This window comes from Esox lucius, chromosome 18 (genome assembly GCF_011004845.1).
Source record: "Esox lucius isolate fEsoLuc1 chromosome 18, fEsoLuc1.pri, whole genome shotgun sequence".
Taxonomy (NCBI): Eukaryota; Metazoa; Chordata; class Actinopteri; order Esociformes; family Esocidae; genus Esox; species Esox lucius.
In genome coordinates, this window is record NC_047586.1 from 4,882,351 (window position 1) to 4,905,775 (window position 23,425).

Sequence of the window (23,425 nt, forward strand, 5' to 3'; positions counted from 1 at the left end):
GTGATGCATTTGATTGGTGGTCAGTTATCATAATTATCCCCATGATCACAGGCCTAATCATAATAATCAACCTCCCTTCTAGACCGGCCACGTACATTACACATTTATTTAATGTATTAACAAAGCACTCAGAAAGTATGTACCTGTAATATTTATCCTTTTGACCGGACCAAATAAAAGAAAAACACAAGTTATTATTAATCAGTATATTTTTTTGTATGCGTCGTTAATATAATATCTACGGCTATCGGTAAAAGAACATTCACGTTTATTGTAGAAGATGATATAAAAAATATATATATATTGGTACATTATATGTAGACACTATTCTTCATTGGCAACAGTAGCAGCAGGATGGCTTTGGAGGCTGAGACAGGGTCAGAGGGTAAAGGCTATACACCCAGCATCCTCGATTGTAGAATACACAGCCATCTTGGATCTGCGAGGAGAAGCGAAATTAATGCGGTGAGTTTTTTCTCTGTTTTTTCCTTCAAAAATGCCCCTGCTGTTCCACCGAAGAAGCATTGCATGTCGAACCGTAGTTCTTTCGACACCCAGAGATGCCGGTTTAAAAGAAATTTGGTTAATGTGCGAGGTGTAACCCGAACGGTTGTTTGATCGCTTTTGCTTTTTTGTCTGGGGCTGTACAAATTGAGAGACAGAGAACCCGGGCACATAACAGGCCCGACCTGAACAGCAGCCCTCCCCCTTTTTTGTAGTCAAACAGTTAAACCAAGGTTTGAAAATCGACTGATGCCTTGTTGGAAGCCAGACAGCTAGCTGATTTAGCCCGTTCTTATGGAGATTATTTCGATGCAGGTAACGTTAAAACCGACCGACAGTTTTACTAACTACGCTGTCCAGCTAAATACCGTTAGTAAATTTAAACTAGCTTGCCCGTATTTGGGTTAGCTTGCTGTGTTACAGCTAGCTAGCCTGCCTACATAGACTGGTTAGTTAGACTATCCAAGTAATCTTACACATTTTCACTGATCCGTTTGACAATCGCAAGTTATTAACGTGTGTTATTGGGTTTTAGTTTAGCTATGTTTACTAAGATCAGTGAACATACTGAGAAGATTGTTCGCTGGCAAGCTTGCTTTACTACTGTAGCTACTTTGCTAATATCGGTAGAGGCTAGCTAGCTAACGTTAAGTCTGTTAATGTTGCTTTAAGTGTGATTATGTTTACCTAGCTAACTGACTTTGCTCAGCCGTACTGACGTTTCTATTCGTCCATTTGTTAACTAGCCAGCGAATTTGCTACCAACAGTTGGTTGGCATTGGGTGAACATCAGTTTCTGTAGCTAAATGGCTAGCTAACTACAGTAACAATATCATTACGTTAACTACACTGCTACTCAATGTACTACTGTAATGTTGCTACTGGACTTTCATATTGAGAGGGTACTACTGTAAAGGTTCGAGTCAACCGACTTTCATTCAGTCGTTATCAATGAATGTAGATGTTTATCTTGCCCTTACTGCGAACCAGCTTAGTAAGCAACACTAAACTTAATAAATGACAGAAAAGTTATTAAAAGTTAGGAAGGCTCACGACTAATGAGAACGGTGTGCAATTTGCTTTGCTTGAAATGGCATTGTGAAAAACCGTTAAGTGTTGCTAACACATTTAATGTTTTTTAATGCAACGTTGCTTTTGTTATGTTTGTTTGAATGACATCAGTCAATATTTAAGGTCTGCTGGAAATCATTAAACTAATGCATTTTAGCCATAATGTGTTGTATGTTCCCGTGAAGACTAGCTGTTTATGTATAACGTTTTGGGTTGTTTGAGGCTGTCTGAATCATCAGTAGTCTGACTGTCAGCATTTATAATCGTCGTTGATGTGAAACGTAAGCCTCAGGTACTGATACACTCCCAGTTGTGCCCAGTTATGGAAAAACTATTGGTTTTAAATAGGCAACTGTTGCAATTATTGAAGCCTTATGATTTGTGGTGCTCTGCCCCACTACTGCGTTTTCATTATTGCTCCTCTTGAAGATATAAATAAGCCTTGTCTCGAGTAGGTTATTTATGTGACGGTTGCACTGTTCATTTTGATTGGTCTGTGACTGTGTTGAGGATTTTGTCTTAATCTCTCTTTAATCCACAACATTTGTTGTGACCCACAGCTGGTAATGGCTTTCAAGTCCCCATCATTTCTCATTAGTCCAAGCATGGTCCCAGATTTGCTGCAGTTGAGTACCACGAGACTCAACTGTATCTGATATGTGTGGGTGAGATAGAGACCAAAATTTAAACAAAGCTTTGTGTGTGCGGGTGTATCTCTCTGTCTGCGCGTGTGTGCCTCTGTCTGCGCGTGCGCTCCTCGGGGTCTGCGTCTGCGCGCTCCTCGGGGTCTGCGTCTGCGCGCGCCTCGGGGTCTGCGTCTGCGCGCGCCTCGGGGTCTGCGTCTGCGCGCGCCTCGGGGTCTGCGTCTGCGCGCGCCTCGGGGTCTGCGTCTGCGCGCGCCTCGGGGTCTGCGTCTGCGCGCGCCTCGGGGTCTGCGTCTGCGCGCGCCTCGGGGTCTGCGTCTGCGCGCGCCTCGGGGTCTGCGTCTGCGCGCGCCTCGGGGTCTGCGTCTGCGCGCGCCTCGGGGTCTGCGTCTGCGCGCGCCTCGGGGTCTGCGTCTGCGCGCGCCTCGGGGTCTGCGTCTGCGCGCGCCTCGGGGTCTGCGTCTGCGCGCGCCTCGGGGTCTGCGTCTGCGCGCGCCTCGGGGTCTGCGTCTGCGTCTGCACATGCGTGCCTGCCTCTGTTGTCTGCGGCTGCGCGTGAGTGCCTCTGTTGTCTGTGCGTGCCTGCGTCTGCCTCTGTTGTCTGTGCGTGCCTGCGTCTGCCTCTGTTGTCTGTGCGTGCCTGCGTCTGCCTCTGTTGTCTGTGCACGCGTGTATGTGTCTGTGTGTGCCTTTGTGGTCTGGGTGTGCGTGCATACCTCTGTTGTCTGAACCTGCACGGCTGCGCGTGAGTGCGTGCCTGCCTCTGTTGTCGTTCTTGATGATTATGAAGTGATGATTAAAAGGCCTGTGGAGCTCAGTGCAGGTCCAGGTTTGAGTTTGTGTGCTCTAAAAGCAGGCTATCTGATGTGGAGAAAGCCTGGGAGGCCCCATATCTATAAAACGATGTTGAACCACATGAACAGCTTCTTAGGAGTCAACAGAGACTGCTGGGCGGACGAGCAGCCACCAATGAGCAGGGGTGTGACTGGCCTGGCCTTTTGGTTCAGCCCTCACATATGGACAGTGCACGTGAATGAGAGTGAGGTCACACCGTTTGGTCAAAATCCCCTTGAGGAAAACCGAGTTTTAGCCTAAACAGGAAGTTGTGTAACCACTTTCTGTATGTGTAATAGCCAATAAAGAAATGTAGATTTTTCTGGTTGCCTAAACATCAGGCCTGCTCAGTCATTTGAAAATTGAAAGAGGGAAAATGAAAGCAACCAAAATAAATTTGGGGACCCGGTGGTGGTTTTTCCTGTTTTGAAAGTGCTGACCCGAGTTTAATTTTCAGCACCTGCTCCAGTTGAACCCCTATGGAATGATCTTTAAAGGCTTGTTCAACACTTGCGTCAGAGGCAAGTGCATCAGTCAGGAGAAGGGTACAAAGAATTTCCAAAACATTAGATATACCATGGAACACAGTGAAGACAGTCATCATCAAGTGGAGAAAATGTGGCACAACAGAGACATTACCAAGAACTGGACTTTCCTCCAAAATTGATGAAAAGGGGAGGAGAGAACTGGTCAGGGAGGGGTTTGAGAGGCCTACAGCAACATTTAAAGGAACTGCAGGAATTTCAGAAGAGGGCTGTGCACAGGAGATGTCCTCACAATCTGACAGATTTGAATCGCTTTTGCAAAGAAGAGTGGGCAAATATTGCCACGTCGAGAAGTGCCATGCTTGTAGATTCCTACTCAGAAAGACTGAGTGCTGTAATAAAATCAAAAGGTGCTTTAAAAAGCATTAGTTTAAGGGTGTGCACTTATGCAACCAGGTTATTGTGTTTTTTATTTTCCCCCCTCAAAGATTTCAGTTTGTTTTTCCATTGGATTGTTCACGTTATGGGTCACATTAAAGGTGGAAAAAGTTGTGACTTGATTTATCTTTGTCTCATTCTTTTACATCACAAGAACCTGGGCTTTTAACCGGGGAGTGTAGACTTTTTATATCCACTGTAGGTCATTGGAGCTGAAGAGAGAAAGTTTGGCGCAGATCATTAACTGAAACTGATTTGCTTTTTAATTTCAGTATGTTTAAACCTGGTTTAGAATTGTTTTGCACCAATGCATCGTTATTTTAATTTCGCAACATATTTGTTGCTTCAACTCTGATCGACCAAAGGAAAAAACACTCGGCGTTGGTCTATTAATGCAGCCTGTGTAAAATGTACTAATATTGTAAGTCGACTTTTGTCAGTTCCGTCCGTATGTCATATTTAGATAATGTGCATTAAAATGCATGGATCTAAATATATGTTGTCCCATTGCATATTAGGCTAATGTTTGAAAATAAGATGAATTGTCCTTGTACATTTTTAACTGAATTAACTGAGCGTATAAACACGTTGCTACGTGAGGAAGGTCATTTAAAACTACTAGGCTATAACATTTGCAGCAGAGCACATCACAATGCGCAGGAAAATATAATTATTTGCTTTGCATTTGCATTTTGTGTAGAGCGATCGCTAACAACATTAATTTAGTGATAGTTCCAAAGCTGAACACTGCCTCACCACTCTGGGCGCATTTTGGTTTTTAGCTGAATGAAAGAGGTGAACCCAATAATTGAGGTGAATCGCCAGATCCACACATCACAAATCTGAAGTACCATCTCTGGATCAAGCACGTGTATTTTTAGGCCTTTTCTCCTCCAGGCTCTGCTCTGTTTTTAAATTTGAATGTGTAGGAAAGAACCTCGCAACACCATGGATCTGTAACAGTTTGTAAATTGGAACTAAATATTAAATCAACTTCTTCACACCTGTCACAACTCAAAATCTAATTGATGCTAAATACACTCACCTAAAGAATTATTAGGAACACCTGTTCAGTTTCTCATTAATGCAATTATCTAATCAACCAATCACATGGCAGTTGCTTCAATGCATTTAGGGGTGTGGTCCTGGTCAAGACAATCTCCTGAACTCCAAACAGAATGTCAGAATGGGAAAGAAAGGTGATTTAAGCAATTTTGAGCGTGGCATGGTTGTTGGTGCCAGACGGGCCGGTCTGAGTATTTCACAATCTGCTCAGTTACTGGGATTTTCACGCACAACCATTTCTAGGGTTTACAAAGAATGGTGTGAAAAGGGAAAAACATCCAGTATGCGGCAGTCCTGTGGGCGAAAATGCCTTCTTGATGCTAGAGGTCAGAGGAGAATGGGCCGACTGATTCAAGCTGATAGAAGAGCAACTTTGACTGAAATAACCACTCGTTACAACCGAGGTATGCAGCAAAGCATTTGTGAAGCCACAACACGCACAACCATGAGGCGGATGGGCTACAACAGCAGAAGACCCCACCGGGTACCACTCATCTCCACTACAAATAGGAAAAAGAGGCTACAATTTGCACAAGCTCACCAAAATTGGACAGTTGAAGACTGGAAGAATGTTGCCTGGTCTGATGAGTCTCGATTTCTGTTGAGACATTCAGATGGTAGAGTCAGAATTTGGCGTAAACAGAATGAGAACATGGATCCATCATGCCTTGTTACCACTGTGCAGGCTGGTGGTGGTGGTGTAATTGGGCATCGTTTAAATGCCATGGCCTACCTGAGCATTGTTTCTGACCATGTCCATCCCTTTATGACCACCATGTACCCATCCTCTGATGGCTACTTCCAGCAGGATATTGCACCATGTCACAAAGCTCGAATCATTTCAAATTGGTTTCTTGAACATGAACTGAAATGAAGTTCACTGTACTGAAATGGCCCCCACAGTCACCAGATCTCAACCCAATAGAGCATCTTTGGGATGTGGTGGAACGGGAGCTTCGTGCCCTGGATGTGCATCCCACAAATCTCCATCAACTGCAAGATGCTATCTTGTCAATATGGTCCAACATTTCTAAAGAATGCTTTCAGCACCTTGTTGAATCAATGCCACGTAGAATTAAGGCAGTTCTGAAGGCGAAAGGGGGTCAAACACAGTATTAATACGGTGTTCCTAATAATCCTTTAGGTGAGTTTAGGTTTTTGCTTTCTACAGCAGCTTCTCCATTTGCTTCAACCTCTGTACAGTGCCATAAAAAAGGAATCCTAAGTATTGAGGTTTATTTACAATATATATTTTGACAATCTTAGTTGCTGCACGCTGCCTTCCTAAGGTTATGGGGTCCATATTCCTGGCAGGTGAGGTAGCGACGGTGTCTCGCTGAGTGTGTGTTGGTGTGGAACGAGCAGAGATGTGTGTAGACTGCCCCAACCCCATGTAGACACAGAATCAGAAAGTGTTTCTGGGATGCGACCAAAGAAATCTCATGCTGGCTCCACAACAATTCTCCTATCACCAGCAACAGCACTTGTTTGACTGAGAGCGCCACTTTAGTTACCAGGTTGCTGCACGCTGCCTTCCTAAGGTTATGGGGTCCATATTCCTGGCAGGTGAGGTAGCGACGGTGTCTCGCTGAGTGTGTGTTGGTGTGGAACGAGCAGAGATGTGTGTAGACTGCCCCAACCCCATGTAGACACAGAATCAGAAAGTGTTTCTGGGATGCGACCAAAGAAATCTCATGCTGGCTCCACAACAATTCTCCTATCACCAGCAACAGCACTTGTTTGACTGAGAGCGCCACTTTAGTTACCAGGTAAACAACATTTGAGTTCGTACACCTTCCAGGTCAGTGGTCTGGCCAAAGCGACGTTTACCGTGTCTTTCTCCTAACGGCGCGGTGGGCGGAACTCTCCGCTGTTGTGAATCGGAAAATGCTTCTATTTTGTCTTAATACTACTTGGGTGTAATTGTCTGCTGTACCACAGTTATAGTGTAGAAAGTGTGTCCTTGTGAATAAAGCCAACATACTTGCTGGTGGAAGCTTTAAACCGGAGACTCCACGGTAAAGGGGGCTTGGAGCGGGGTACGGTTTTTGCCGTACTAACCTAGTTAACCTGGAAGTAGCATTTTTGTGAATGCTTTTCTCTTCCCGGTTTTACCGCTGTGCTGGCTGCTGTTGGCGATTGTGAGCTTAATTTTGCTGAAGGAAGAAATCTGTGTCCTTCCGCTCAATGGGAAACACTTGTTCCAACCCATCTGTTCCACCCCAAGTGTGTCTGTAAAGAATAAAACTGGAAAGGTTCCCACTTCTCTATGCCTTTTAGTATCAGGGCAAGACAAGCAAACTCAGTGCGGATTTACTCACTTTAGGTATTTTTATATTTATATGCGTACATGCAGAGCCTTCCCAGTCCTCTCCAGTGATATGCTCCTTTCTGTTTTCTTTCTCTGCCTCCAGAGGGGAATACTTTTGATGTTGTCACCTGGTGTTAACAAACAGCTGTTACTCCCCTGCGCTGCGCTGTTGTGCTCTTCTGACCCAGATTCTAAAATGTGTGTAACAGAATGGAAACGCAACTGGGGCACATTTCTACAGTCTTCGGTCCGCAGATCTCTTCGTTTTGTTTTGCTACATTACATTTACATTGGTCTCGGGGGGGCTGCCTCTTTACGTTGGTCTCGGGGGGGCTGCCTCTTTACGTTGGTCTCGGGGGGGGGGGGCTGCGTCTTTACGTTGGTCTCGGGGGGGGCTGCCTCTTTACGTTGGTTTCGGGGGGGGGGGGGGGGCTGCGTCTTTACGTTTTGTTTTGCTACATTACAGTTTTTTCAAAAAGGTTTCATTGGTCTCGGGGGCTGCGTCTTTACGTTGGTAGTACATTTACTACAGCAGAAGTGATCACTCTTTCGCTCTCTGCCTGTCTCCTTTACTCTCCTTTCTCTCCTGTGTCTCTCCTCGTCTGCCTGACTCCCTGACACGCTCACTCCCACCCTGCTGTCCCCAAGGAGGGCCAGAATATCCGGGTCACATTTCCTACACTAGGCTGTATCCAGCGTTTCACCATCTCTGTCATGACAGCGTGTAAACCTTCTACACAGTACCGGCCTTCATCGCGTCTCCTCCTGTGCCAACGGGACTGGTTGGCTCTTTGTTGCCATTGTCTGACATCAGTGGCGTTTTGCTAATTGGCGTTCCAGCGGGAATGCGTACGTCGTCTGAACAGCCTCATGTGATCTAGCCTTACCTGACCTATGAGGATTGTGAAGCGTTTTGCAACGCTAGAAAAAAACTGCAAAGAACCCCTATTTATTGTATAGAAAAAAATACTTGATGTCCTTGACTGTTATGCTTCCATTAGGTCCTTGACCAATTGCACCTTTTATTTTTGGGTCAGCCAGGTTGCCTTGTGGGTAGTGTCTCACTAGTGTCCGAAAGGTCGCCCGACAAGGTGAATGCTCTGTCGTTAACCCCTGCGTCCCCGTCCCCCCAGGTCGTTGCCGTGAATAAGAATGAATTCTTCATCCACTTCCCTGGGTTGAATAATGGTAAAATCTGCGGACGTTCGGCCCGGTGTGTATGTTGGTTTATTTCCAGGCCCACTGAGGCAGGGATCTTCCTGAACCACCAGGGTGTATCGTGGTTGACGGCACAGATGGCCACGTTTCGTACATCCGTGGGCACATATGGCACCCTCCAACGGGTTGGTCTCCCCCTGTCTTGGTGATTTCTGTCGCCTGGAGGCCAGAATGTGCCAAGCCCACGACATTGTACTGCATCTGATGAGTGACTCGACTACTGTGTTGTTTCTGGGATCTTATTTCTCAATATGAACATCGTCCCGACCTCCTGTCCGATTATGAAGTAGTTGTGTTTCTAGTCCACAGAAGGGGCGAATGCGCTGTGCTCGGAGGGGTAAAATAATGGGAATTATTAACTTCAGTCAACTTATTAAAAAGCCACAAACCAGTAAAAAGAGGTGGGTGATGTATAACTGTATAGAGGTGAAGTGGGGGGGAGGGGGGATGTATAGAGGGGGAGGGGGGGGTGTATAACTGTATAAAGGTGGAGTGGGGGGGGGGTGTGTATAATTAATTAGCATTTTATTACATGACATGACAGTATTTGATACATCAGAAAAGCAGAACTTAATATTTGGTGCAGAAGCCTCTGTTTGGGAGGTGTAGTGGGGGGTGTATAACTGTATAAAGGTGGAGTGGGAGGGAGGGGGGATGTATAGAGGTGGAGGGGAGGAGTGTATAACTGTACTCACTCCGTGAGCTTTGCTGTCCTGAAAAACTTCTGCTTACAGTATTGGGAAGCCGAAACACTGGTCTGGTATCTCCAATCTCTCCTAGCAGACGTCTTTGGCATGACTTGCTTGGATAGGCTGCTTAGTCATGTTCTTGTTCTGCTCTGAGGGACGCTCGCTGGTTAGTGAAGTCACAGGTCAGGTCTGAGGTCGGCTGAGGTGACATTACCAATGGAGCTTAACTGACAAATTTTGTCGACATGTCACATCAGTGAGAGAATCCCATTTTCATTTCCTCTTAGCACCCTCTCAAAACCAACTGTATGGGTTTAGAAAGTTGCAGAAAATCGTAGGAATCGCTTGCATTCTCTCCATTATTTAAATGAAAAATGTAATATGCCATACAAGGCAATACGTTCTCCATGTGTCCTGGCCAAGGGGTACTGGTGGAGCTGGCACTGTAGTAAGAAGTAGAATGGCTGGTCAAGTTGTATATTGGACGACACATTTCGGCTCCGACACCTGCTGTGACATCAGCACACGGCCATAATCACGCATTTGAAACGCGGGGTAAAAGATTCAACAGTATTGTTCCTTTAAGAAAAGGGAAAAAAAAGCAGGCGCTCTCTCTCTTCCGAAACAGGATATAATGACTTCTGCAGATGCCATGGAGGGCCTCCACATTCACCTACTGTTTTTCTGAACAGTAATAAATGGACCGGGATATAATGTGCCGGATGCCAAGAAAAGTCCTGTTAGAGTCTCCCCATCAAAATAGCATGCACATTTTCATGCATAGCATGCACACCGTTCTAGACAGCTCCAGATTTCTCTGATCAAAAAAGACAGGTCGTTCTGCCGGGAAGTTGGGAGTTTTTCTTTTTTCCTCCGCCCAGCATAGCTTCCTCTAGTAGGGCATTCTACTTCCTGTAGTAGGGCATTCTACTTTTGTCAGCGAGCCAGGCTGGACTCTAGCAAATGGGCTCTGAGTGGGCCACATCGACTCGCCATGACTCCTGACACTTCATCTGTAAGTGCCTCCGGCGTCCATCTTGGTTTATTTCCAGCCAGTTGATTGGTGGAGCGTCTGTCTTTCTGTCAGGACCGAAGGTGTTTAGTTGTGGTGTCTACTCACTCACTCACTGACTTTCCTCTCCTATATTGCACAGTTAGTCGGACTGGCAGGTGTGTTGACTGGCTGCGTTACTGTAAAACATGAGAAACATCTGCCTACAGTATCAGGCAGATGGCAAAAAAAAGAATTTTGACAAACACTGAGCTGTATTGTAATCTGCCTTTTCTGGGTGAATAATCTTCTATTAATACACGTGCTCAGGAAGTGCTTGTTTGTTTTTATGCATTGATGTTAATTAAAAGAAATCCCCAAAGATTAGGGGCCAAATAACAAACCCTCTCCTTGGTTTCATAATGGTTTGGAGCACAGAATTGGAGGGAACGTAGATGTCCTATACAGGATGTTTCCAGATCTGACCTTAGCCTATTGACTGCCCTCCCTTAATTCAAACCGCAAGTTTTCTGTGGTGTTCAGGTCTGAAAGCTGAGATGGTCTTTGTAAAATGTTGATTTTGTGGTCAGCCAACCGTTTCTTTATTTCTATTTGGATTTCTGCATATCAGCTTTAAAGTTATTGCTGGAAGATCCTCTTGTGGCCAAGTTTCAATTGGCATTGGCACTTAGATTTTTACCCACAATATAGTCAGATGACCAGAAAAAATTGCAACAGCTGAGAGGTGAAATAAAGAGTGAGAGAAGGGAGCCCTGAGAATTGAAAGAAGATGAGAGGGTGCTTTCAGGAGCCCTGAGCAGTTGTGATCAGGCTCTGAGTGGGAGGGAACACAATCCCTGCAGAGGTCACTGGAGAAGGCCTGGAGAGACACTCCCAATGGGCTATCTGTGGTGTTTATGGGTTTATATCTTGTTTCTGAGTGCTACAGGTTTTTTATTAGTGTAGTTGTGACCCAATTCACATACAGTGGGCTACGTATTCCTTATTTTACCGGAGATTTTGTGTTGCTTGCCTGTCAGAAGCTGCTGTTACACCAGCCACTGTACATGACCCCCCCCCCCCCCCCCCCCCCCCAAGTGGACAACGAGCTCTTAATGTAATCCATTCACTTCAACTTCTCTTGACCTCACTCTTCTAAAAATGACTGCACCAAAAAAATAAATTCAACAACATTATTTCCACTTAAGGTTGCTGCTTTCATCAGTACTTTCATCAACGCCTTGGCTAGGACTGTTAACTGGCAGTATCGGCTAACGCTGTGAGCTGCTCCCAGGATGGCATTATGCTGTTGTGTGATACACTGGCACCAGGATTGCAGGCGTCCTGCTGGACTTGTTTTTGAGTTGTTTGCCGGTTGGTAACAGACTGGCAGCAGTTTCACAGAAGCAGAATCACCAGGAGGAGAGGGTGTTTCTTATTTAACCAAAGTAGTTTGGTGAGCGAGGAAGCGTTGAATCGTGGTCGCTCGTCACTTCTTGGGTTCCCCTGCTGTGGCGGCAGGGTGTTGAAATCCTTATTGATAGAATTGATCAAATGTTTTTGGTTTTCTTTTTTCCCCTCAGGGTGAAGGTCTGTTCGTGGGTCTCCAGTAATGCGCTGCGGTGTTGTGGTGTGGTCGTTGTTAGGACCATTTGGTCCATTGCGAAACACAAGATGGCCGCATTTTAATCTCAAAACAAAATGTGTAACGTTGACGTTCTTTAGAAGTGGAATTCATAGTGGTCCGGTTTTACACGTAGTTCTCTTGTGTTGTGTGGTAATGAGCAGTTCTTCTGAAGTATGTTTAAAGCTAACATCATTTGTCCAAGTTAAAGTAGCCGGCTAATATAGATGAGACTGCTGTTCATGTGTCAAACTAGAATGCTACTGTCCAGCGCAACACACATGAAGCTGGATATGTTTTTCCCAGCTACCAAACTAAGAGTTCTGCCAAACTAAGAGTTCTGCCAAACTAAGAGTTCTGCCAAACTAAGAGTTCTGCCAAACTAAGAGTTCTGCCAAACTAAGAGTTCTGCCAAACTAAGATCAGTTGCAAGGAAACCTGCTGATCTAGAGACTGTTTAGAGATTAATCAGCCCTTTTGGATTCAGTTTTTGTAAATTTAACAAGATAACCATGCTGTTTGTTAGAAGAGATTGTGTGAGCTAGGTTGTTACCTGGCTATAATGAAGTGTTGTGAAAAGCTAAGATGTGAATAATAAATAGATCATGAACACGTACAGTTCTGGATAAAATTAAGAGACCACTGCACCCTTTTCTTTCCTTTCCAAAAAAGTCGAAAAGTAAAGTATTGAGTGAGGAACAGAAGCGTTCATTTTGCAGTGGTCTCTTAATTTGAACCCTTCTGTTCCTCACTCAAAACCTTCCCTTTTTACTTTTTTGGAAAGGAAAGAAAAAGGTGCAGTGGTCTCTTAATTTGTTCCAGAGCTGTATATATCTTATAAAACTGTATTTGTTCTTTGCCAGCAGTTAGATCTATCTCTTGCCCTAATTGTGACCGGTGTTTCTCAAAAGTTGGGCCCGTATGCCTGGTCCCAGAGTTTATGTACAGAACAAAATTGAATGCAAACGTGACATTTGTGGTTATGAATGTCATGTCATACATGGTTGGTATGGCTTCCTGACTGTCCAGTGAATAGATGGGTGTTGGTGGTTGTTGTCCATCCCTTACATCTCTGCTCCAAAGTCTTGTCTTTGTTCTTCTAAAACCCTGTGTCTGGTCTTCATTGTCTAGTCGCACTTCTGTCTGAGATCCGGCCAAACTAGTGACCAAAAGGAGGGCTGTGGATGATGGACTATTCACTTGCCTGTCAGGGCTGGCGACGGTTCCAGTGTCGGTTCACTGTAAGGGTGTGACGGTACACATATCCGTAACGTACCGTTGGGTACAGGAAGTTTGGTTCGGTATGCGTTGTGATCCGAATGAAATATAGTCAAGTTTTGACCACACACCCGTTACCTTTTTGCGTGCAGAACTAACATTCTAAACCCAGTTTCCCCTGAGACGGATCTTGGAGCCGTAACTTAGCAACTGAAGTAGCCTAAAACATGTAACGCAGCCTCGTAAATAAATATGGCAGACACAAACGAGCTTGAGTACCCTCCCGTATCCTTAAGGTCTCCCGTTTGGGGAAATTACATCTTTCCAGTTGAAGCTCCACTAGGTAGGATTTGTTCAGTAAAATTTTAAATAAATAAAAAAAATTATACCCCTGTACCGAACCATAACTTAAAATGTTGGTACGTACCGAACCGTGACTCTAGCATACCGTTAGACCCCTATTATCTATGTTTTGAAAGTGTGTGTGTGTGTGTGTGTGTGTTTATTTTATTTTTTTCTGAAGTAGGCTTCACTAACAATGCCACTTGGAACTCCGCAATCTTGTCTGGGTGCCCTTTTTGAGCTTGTTTGTGTATGGATGGCTAAAAGCAAAAAAATATATACTAGCCTGTACAGAGAACATATTCAAATCTCTGAGCTATGGTCATCAAAGTTCCACTGCTTGACTGCCATTTTACTATATTTAGATGAGCAACGTGTGCGAGGTGGATTAAGACTCAAAACCTGTATCTTCACTTCATAGAGCTGAGTAGCCTCTCTCACAGCCATGTGTTTTCTGAAAGATAAAGCAGCCTGACTAAAACCTGGCTGCGCCGCAGGTCAGGCCAGCTGGTGTTAACAAACCAGCTTTACAATCTCCCATGACCCTGCACTTCCTCATAAGGGTAACTCAGCCATCCTGGACCTTGCGTCCAACTCTACCTTTGCTCCTATTGGCCAGGCGTTTGCTAGGAGGAGGGCCTCCTGGCCAGTTCCAGACTGTGATAGGCTGTCTTTGGGCCTCCTTGTTGTTAGTCACGCGATGTTGGCCTAAAAACCCTTCCCCCCCCCCCTTCTCTCCCCACTGCAGGTGACAAACAGCATGTTTAGTGCTACGAGAAAGAAGTTTGTAGAGGGGGTCGACAGTGATTACCCAGATGAGAACATGTACTACAGCCAGCCGTCGATGTTCCAACATCGATCAGACAAAGAAGTAAGTGATGCGTGCACGTTATACAACCTTCGACCCCATCCCAGATCCACCCAGCTGTGAGGTGGCTAATTCGTCAGTTGTCACTCAGAGAAACAGGTCTGGATGAAAAACGGAGCTAAGATGAGCTCAAAGCATCAGCGGCTCTACGGAGCTATCATCAGCAGACCTTTCGTTTGGTGATCTGTTCCTCTTCTGTGGGATCGCAGGTGTCTTCAGGTTTTAGCTTCGTTGCTGTGATCTAGGAATCTCAGAAACGTGTTTGAGTATTTTGACTAAAGTTTGGAAAGGGAAGCACTTTTTCATACAATCAGTCTCATCTACAACCGAGGTTTGCTCGATGAACTGTCTCTTTGCAGCAACTCCCATTGGGCTCTGGAGAGTTCAAGAGCGCGGCATATCTTCCTCGAAGTGACCTGATCAGTTCTCTTCTGCCTTTTTCCCACGTTCAGCCAGGAATTCAGTCAGGTCAGCGTGCATGAGTGCATGCTCACTCGACGACCTTGGAATTTTCTCGTGCGATTGGCATTCCCACAACAAGTTGTTGTGATACAGGTGATTTCGATGTGCCGAATAGGCAGGACAAGGCTGTGTCTTTTTTAAATTAAAACCTGTTCATTGTGTTAATAAAAGTAGCTGGCTAATTGAAGTAAAAACACTATTTAGTGTTCTTGGCTACTGGCTGGTTAAATTATCTTATGTAGTGGTAGGCCCCAGCTAGACTGGAATCAAATGTTTGTTTACACGATCAAATGTCAAAAATGATGCTCAATTTGAAGTCACACATCATTGTTTTGTTTCGCTAACATCAGAAGATGACAAATACCTCAATCAGTTCCTGGCTCTTAGTATAGGTATCTTCTGAGCTTTTTGAAATCATGTCTACCCAGCCAATGAAGACAAAAGCTTTTTGCGTGCTGCCTGATTCTCTGTATGTCCACTTGCCGGCCAGTAGAAGCTCTTCCCTGGACGATAGTATAGTATGCTGAAAAATAGGTTACTCCCCCAATAACGCTACAAATAACACTAGCCTGCTGTTTAGACTGCCTACTGAGATTTGTCATACTGTTGCCTGAGATACGCCATTGGCCACGTTTATTTTTGGAATATTTTTTTCAAATGGTTACAGGGTTTTGACTTTTCTAAGCCGCTTTAATATTTCTGCGCAGCTGAGATGCAGTGGGAGCTTAGACCAGTTTAAAAGTAGACAAAATAACGTGACGTGTTTTTTGACAACTCACATTGTGCTAACTGTGCCCCAGGTAGGTGGAGAGATTTTACATTTGAGTAAAAAAAAAAACATTTCCCAAAAGGCCATCTGCTATCAGTGGGTCTACCCTTTGCCCAGTCAAGACGGTGGTTATTCCACTGAATAAATTATCATCTTGGTTAAACCAGAACTAAAGTCTTGTTTAATTGGTCAGATAACTATTGACGTTTGTGTTAATGTGTCTTAAGAGGTCAGGAACGATGAGCTCCATATCTTTGTTGAGTCGGTTTCCTTACAAAATCCTAAAGATGGTAACACTTGAAAATGTGGGATTTGTCCAAGGCTCCAGAAGTAATTCTGCTCGGTAACTGTTTTAGCTGCTCTCCAAATTATCACTAGAGAAGGTTTTACTTGCTTTTTTTTTTTATTAGAACAGAACTAGTAAACGATGGCCCAGGACTCAGCATTCAGTAGAGCCTCTACTTGGCTTGGTTTGGTAACCAACGAGGGCTCACATGCACTTTGTAGGGAATGTGGTGCCATTTACGATGTATCCTCTGCTGGGTACTTCAGCTATGTGTAAATCAGAGGCTGTTGGCTCGCAGCGAGAGTGTTGCGTTTTCTGATGCCATAGGCTCATGCAGCCCACTTATTTGGTGCTTGAAGTGTTTGGTCCCCTACCCTGTTCCTGGAGAGCTACTGTCCTGGTTGCTTTCACTCCAACCCCAGGTTATATGCAAGCTCATTCAGTTATTAAACGTCTAATTATTAGAATCGGGTGAGCTAAATTAGGGGAGAAAAATACCAGGACAGTAGCTCTCCTGGAGCTGGGTTGGAGACCCTAACAGAACTAACATGGCGTCCATAGAATGTTGAAGTGTCATTCGATCGTAACGAAGAAACCGCGTTGACCGTGCTCCCAAAATGCACGGCTCTAGTTTTTAAGAACCCTTCAATGACATAGTTAGAGACTTTGGTTGTGTTCCTAGTTTCACAACAGATGCTGTAGTATTGACGGTGTCCTGTCTCCAAGGCTACATTCCCCTGAGAGAAACAGACTGAGCGTGGGAATTATAGAAAGCTTCTCTCCTCTGGTCTTAGAGCAAGGCCCGTTCAGTGCTTGGAACAGACGAACAATGCCGTTTCAAGGTGGCAAAGGATAGAGAACATTAAATGTTGGTTGTAAGTATGGTGCCCTTTCCTAGCGAGTGGCTTTCTGATAAATGTTCACGTCCTCAGGAAAATCTGTCGAACATCCGTGGACCGTTCTGTTGCATGAATCACTTTTTACTCCTTAGGACTGCGGTTATACGACACTGCATTCAGGCTGCCCGTGTTGGATGAGCGGGGAATACTTTGTGCCGTGGAGTATGGGCATAAAGTTTTAGATCATATTGTGGGGGACATTTTAGTTTTAGTCAATAGAGTGCTGTTGCTATGACACCTGTCATATGACCGGTGTCCGTGGCACAGCCAGAAGCGTACTGTCCTCTCCCCAGACCCTGGCTCCTCTCTAAGTTTCTTCCTGGTTTCCTGCTCATCCCGGGAGGATTTCCAAGCCCCTGTGCCTCAACGTTCCATTGCCTTTTCTTTGAGGTTCTAATCCAAGTGTCTGTATAGAAGTGTTTCGTGACTGCTGGTGTAAGAAATGGGCTTTTGTGAAATATATTTGTTTGAAGAGCAAGTTTTTAGTCTAGCCCAGCCACTAGAAGAGGGCATAGGAGATGTCAATGTGGACCTCCAAAAGACTGCAAGAAATGTACCCTTCGTGGAGCCAACTAACCAGGCTGATGACAGCCCCAGGAGCATGTCAAGTGCTAATCCCAGCACAGACTCTTTCCTCAGTGCGGGAAATTCCCGAGGTAACGGGGCGTGCTCATGGAATGTGACACCAGCCTTCCTCGTATTCTTTGAGTCGGCCGGGATTCTGGAGGCTTTCAGAGTTCTAAGCTTGGGAGGGAAGGAACCCGTGGTTAGGTTTGGGTCAGCCTGGGAGAAGTCTGATAGGCACCGGTAATCTGCTGTGCCATAATGTATTGGAGTCACGGATCTGTCTCCTTTTACAGAATAAATGTTTTATATCTAAAACCTGTTTGGGTTTTCATGATTTGGGTAATTTCATGTAAAGTTACTTTTGACACCTTTGTTTTCTCTGCTTGGACTTCGTAGTATTTCAACCCATCTCACTGTAAAAAATGTACCTTTGGACCCACAGTTCTGTGCAAAACTCTTAGGCATCTGAATGTTGTACTAAGGCTATTTATTTGGGTAGTAAGTGTTTTAATTTTAAAAAATTACAAACGTACTATTCAAATAAATGACTAGTTCTAATTTCAGGTGCCTAAGACTTGTGCACAATACTGTAGGTAAAACATTTTTAATTTATTTTTTACTGTACGAGTAACATAATTGCACACAATGTTATTGAGTAGATATAACCTCTATTTGAAGTTCCTGAAAATTATACTAGTTTTTAAAATGTTTGTTAAATTTACCAGCTATATATGGATGAGTAAACAAAGGATATTCCTCAACAATTATCTACTCAATTATATTGTGTGTAATAGCTGTCATCAAGGTAAATGTTGAAGTACCCACAATCCTCTGAAAACAGGACCATGTTGTGGGGATAAATGTACATAAAAAAATTATTAATTGTATAATCATTCTCTGTGTTATATTTTCAGAAAGTGTGCATACATACAAAGCAAACATTTCACATTGTGACATTTAGTAAATTTAAATGAATAAATAATTGAAATTACATGAATAATCTTTTCAAGTAGAGTTGACTGTGTTGCGACTTTCAGGTGATTGTTAAGGAAATGTCTCCTGGGGTTTAATGTTATTTATTTTGTAGGATAAAAAAAAAAAGAGGCCTAAGCGCTGTGATCCTTGTTTAAACTGACAGGCTAGAATTTTTTTATTTGGGGGATTTATACTGTTAGCCATTAAAAGTACCAAAAGGCTAGTTCAACACTGTTGGAACAGGGCAAAAAAAAATTGGTTGGTATCATTTGTCTTAAATCTGCTCCGATTCTTTTAAGGTAGGTTGCTTTGTCCTAAATTGTTTGTCAAAGGATCCACCTCCCCCCCACCTCCATCCCCCACCACCTCCACTGTTCTCCTGTAGCGGGGACGATTTAACCCTCGCTAAAATGCATCTTCTGCTTCCTGTCTTCCAGATGCTGGCGTCTCCATCCCCATCGTCGTCGGGTCAGCTGTCGCAGCTTGGTGCCAGTCTATACGGGCCACAGAGTAAGAATGTCTCCCTACACGAGGCCCGGTGTTGAGCTGCCTCTGTCATCGTTCCCCCCCGCCGTCGCCTAGACCTGCTAACAAACGAGAACTGTGTTTGATGTGTCCGATGTCTTTTGTGGGATTTGGAAGAAAGTTCAATGTGGGATCTTTAATTTTACAGATATAATAATTGTAATAATAAAACAGACCCCCAACTAGTTTTGGCAAAATGGAGAGGGATAGGGAGGTTAAACTGTGTTTAGAAATTCATAAACAAGCCTATCCTCAACGTCCATGATGTAAATGTTCATTTTCACCAGGTTTTGTCATCTGTACAGTTTCTTTTAATTTAATTTTATCACCTGGACCAGCTTATTTTGGGTTCTGATTAAATTCGACAATTGGACTCCGCTCATGAGGCATTTGTGATCTCTTCAATTAACTACTTCATAATTCCATGAATCGATGTCAAACTTCCAGCTATAAGATGGTGCCATTTCAGCAATCCATTGACCCTTTGAAGCATGCACACACACACACACACACACACACACACACACACCCCATTGAGGCAGTCCGCCCTGAGGGACAACGTGGGCAGGTGTGTGGGCTGTTGCCATAGATACCTCAGAGGATGGCGTCACCACTCTGCCTCCACAGAAAGCACAACAGACCGGCGCTGCTGCCCAAATGGATCCCAGTATAGTGCACTATTAAGCAAGGTCCATAGACCTCTAGTCGGCCATATTGCACTGTGTAGGAAATAGGGTGTCATTTGGGACGTGACAGAAACGGCCTTCCGGTCAGATCCATTAGCTAGGCTAATACCCACCCCCCCTAAAGCGTGGCACACTGCTCTATAAAAACAGGATTGGGCTCAATTCCATCTCCGATTCGGGAAGTTAACAGCATTGACGGTGTTGAGGGCCGAATTGACCCAGACGTCGTTGTGCGGTTCAGTAGCGTATTAGCCCTGTCATCGTTCGAACAGCGTCGCTGCTTTTCCCGTCAGCGTGTCTTGTAAGCAGAGTTATCCCATTCGCCAATCAGCGTTCGATATGAGACGGGGTTGCAATATGTTGACGTACCGCCTACAGCCAGCCTGGCACGCCCCCCCCCCCCCCCCCCCCAAATCAAGGCACGCTGGCTGCCCGGCGCCAGGGCTCACCATGGCTTCGCCTGTCTCTAACTCGGACCGTCTTCCTCCTTTGTCTCCGTGCAGGTGCACTAGGGTTCCCTATGCGGGGCGTAAGCAACAACACTCCTCAGTTGAATCGCAGCTTAACTCAGGGCAGCCAGCTGCCGAGCCACGTCACCCCCACCACCGGAGTGCCCCCCGCCATGCACACTCCGCCCTCGCCAAGCAGGTACGGACGCTCTTTCCTGGAGGCAACGGGTCACTGGGAGTGGGGTTTCAAGCCCCGGTTACACCAGTCGGTTTCAGAGGGTGCTTTAAAGGGCCACTCTTTGTGGCAGTGCCAGCAGGAAGAGGTCTGGCACACTGATGTCGTTAGTCACGTAAACTGTGCGGGGCTCTGACTCATCGCTGTAGTCCAAGAAAAACACCCGCTGATAAAAATGTTTGTTACATTTATTTATTTATTAAGCACATCTGTCCTCCCTCCTTCACAGTTCACGTTTTCCTTCGATTTGTAATTTTTTGAATGTGTTTTTACTTATCTTTTTACTTTTCGCTACTTCGTCCACAACGTTATAAATTTAGTCTCCTCCCTGTCTCTTTCCTGATTCCCGCGTTCCTACAGGGGGATCCTGCCCATGAACACGCGAAACCTGATGAACCATTCTCAGCAGGTCGGAGGTCAGGGGAGCATGGGGGTCAGGACCAACAACATGGGCAACTCGGGTCTGGGGAGCCCCAACAGGGCCTCGCCGAGCATCATCTGCATGCCCAAGCAACAGCAGTCCCGGCAACCATTCACGATAAACAGGTGACAATACTGAGGGGCTGATGATGCTTGGAGATCAGCAAACTGTTCCTCCCTTTGAACAAGGGTGTCCACTGAATCAATAAAACGGCAGTGCGAATTTGGTGTTCAAAGTAATTTAATGCCGTCCCTGAAAAGCTCATGGTATTTTGAGGTATGTTTCATTTTCCAAAAGGGAAGAGAAGCCTATCTCTCTTAGGGCTGGAGTTAAAACCTACAGGGGGGTTGATCTCCAGGAACAGAGCTGGCGTAAAAACCTACAGGGGGGTAGATCTCCAGGAACAGAGCTGGCCTAAAAACCTACAGGGGGGTAGATCTCCAGGAACAGAGCTGGAGTTGAAACTTTGGAATGAACAATTCGTTATCGAGCAACATATTCAATGGAACGGGTACAGTTTTCAAACCCACAGGAGACTAGATCTCGAGGAACAGGGTTGGAGGTCTAGAATAACTAATGTGATGAGAGGAAAACAAACAATGCCACTTGCCAACTTGTACATTCTTTACAGAGGTTCTTCATGGTTCCATTTGCCCCAATTGTTGGTCTAATCATAGTCTAGGACAGTAGTTCCCCAACCAGGAGTACTCAGACCCTTTGGGGTTCTTGGCATTTCCACCGGGGGTACTTGAAGACCATGTTTCTTGAGACGATATGCTACCTGGTAAACTGGACCAGGGGGTCTTTCAAGAGTACCTCAGGCAAAGCAATGTTCAGTTTCTGGTACAGTAACAAAAACATTTTTAGAAACCAATTGTCTTGTAGAGTCATTCATGCTGGAGTTGGTCTCAATTAAATTGAATTATTTCATGATATGATTTTTTTTCTCGTTGCTCTAAGTCAGCTAAGTGTTTTACTCTCTCGTCCTACGACACGGGCACTGAGCCTGAGAAGACACTGTTTTACAATATGGTCCTCAACTGTCTGCTGTGACTGAGAACTCTGCGAGGAAGAGGAGAGCGGGAGGGGAATGAAAGTGGGAACGAGAGGAGAGCGGGAGAAGGAGCGAGTGGAGAGGGCGAACATAGCATGAATAATGGCCGTTTAAATACAAAGCACGCGCTGCCTCATTTACTCCCGCGTCTCTCTTATCCTCTCCTTTTATTCCTAATGATGGGATCATTAACTTATTTACTTGGTCCTCTGTGATCTCACAAGACGGCTAAAACACAACAATGTATCAGCCGATGCAGGCAATACAAGCCCGCTGCCCACTCTGTGGTGCTCATTGTCTCTTGATAAACTGGAGATTTTTTGGCCAGCTTGCCAATACAATGGTTCGCCTTTCTGTTTAAACCATGTGGATGGACTAGATTGGAGAGATGTCTACCACATTCTCCTGAAGTTGTCGCTTGTTTGGGGGATAGAAAAACACAATTGGTCATGTAATCAATTTAAACTTTTCCTTGTTCTTATACCAAACATTTCTATGCCCGTTTTACCCTTCCCCTAATCATATTAGAGAGTTAGTATTCTGTGTTTTTACTACATGGTTGTGGTAAAAAAAAGAAAAAAAGAATCCATCGGCATTATGAATTTGTCTCCACAACTATTGTACCTCCATTGCTGATATTAGTAGATGGCTTTGGGCTAATCCCCCCAGATGATGGTGGCCTCGTAACCCATCTGACAAAACAGCCTGCTAGCGCACGCTAGGAATGACGGATAGTTGTACCACAGACAGCCAATTTTTTTTTACCTGTATTTTGACTTTTTCAGGTCTTTCTATTGTTCTGTATGCAATTGAAGCAGAAATTTAAGTGAAGGGAAAAATCTACGTCTGAAATATTACTAAAATTGTTGGTGTTCCTCTCTTTGTTTCAGTATGTCCGGGTTTGGAATGAACAGGAATCCAGCGTTTGGAATGAACAATTCGTTATCGAGCAACATCTTCAATGGAACGGGTACAGTTTCAAACCCCCCCCCCCCCCCCCCCCACACCTCTTAAATGAGACACTAACAAATGTAGTCATATGAAGGTTTTTATTGAGTTTGTAACTTACGGGCTTACTGAAGGTTTGTTGTGAGTTGGTGACTGATGAGCTGTTGCTCGGTTGGAAGTGTGTAACTCCCTAAATGACTGTCCATGGGGACAACAGTGAGTTGGCTGTGTCTCAAACCGCTGTCTTGACTGGAGCTTTGATTTGAAACCTCTCTCCTGTTCTGTCCGTTTGGGCCCTAGACGGGAGTGAAAACGTGACTGGCCTGGACCTGTCGGACTTCCCGGCGCTGGCGGACCGGAGTCGGAGGGAAGGAAGCGGGAATCCCACTCCTCTCCTAAACCCGCTGGCTGGGAGGGCTCCCTATGGTGCGTCTACAAACCAGCTTCCCTGGAGAAAGATATGCACAACCGTTTTCTCCTCAGCTGCTTGAATTTGAGCGCTGTGGAGCATTATTTGACAGTCTTACTCTTTCTCCAATCTCGCTTGCGCTTCCCGCCACGTGCCGCTGTAGTTGGAATGGTCACAAAGCCGTCAAACGAACAGTCCCAAGACTTCTCAATCCACAACGAGGACTTCCCTGCCCTGCCTGGGCCCAACTACAAGGACCCCACGTCGAACAGCGACGACAGCAAAACGGTGAGAGCCTGAGGCCACACCCATAACTGCGGCACTCTGGGATTGAGGAGGTCGTAATTGGCAGATTTCCCGAATTTTGTAAGCGTTGTCACAAGCCCCAAATGTCACAATACTTGAATCTCTGACGGTTGCTTTCATTCTTAGTTTAGA

At 45.1% G+C, this 23,425-nt stretch overlaps 1 protein-coding gene across 2 annotated transcripts in view; it reads left to right on the forward strand.

Moving 5' to 3' along the window:
- The first annotated feature begins 335 nt into the window (after positions 1-335).
- Positions 336-23,425, forward strand: part of LOC105023108 (CCR4-NOT transcription complex subunit 2) — a 34,486-nt gene continuing 11,396 nt past the window's right edge. Inside the window, exons 1-8 of one of the 2 annotated variants that reach the window (XM_010892037.5) lie at positions 336-465; positions 14,183-14,305; positions 18,698-18,770; positions 19,975-20,119; positions 20,516-20,701; positions 22,521-22,600; positions 22,879-23,004; positions 23,151-23,275. In XM_010892037.5, coding sequence (XP_010890339.1) covers positions 355-465; positions 14,183-14,305; positions 18,698-18,770; positions 19,975-20,119; positions 20,516-20,701; positions 22,521-22,600; positions 22,879-23,004; positions 23,151-23,275 — 969 coding nt within the window. In that variant the 5' untranslated portion in view covers positions 336-354. Of the gene's footprint in view, positions 466-489; positions 820-14,182; positions 14,306-18,697; positions 18,771-19,974; positions 20,120-20,515; positions 20,702-22,520; positions 22,601-22,878; positions 23,005-23,150; positions 23,276-23,425 lie in introns of those variants that run through there. The other variant, XM_010892038.5, reaches the window with a different exon arrangement.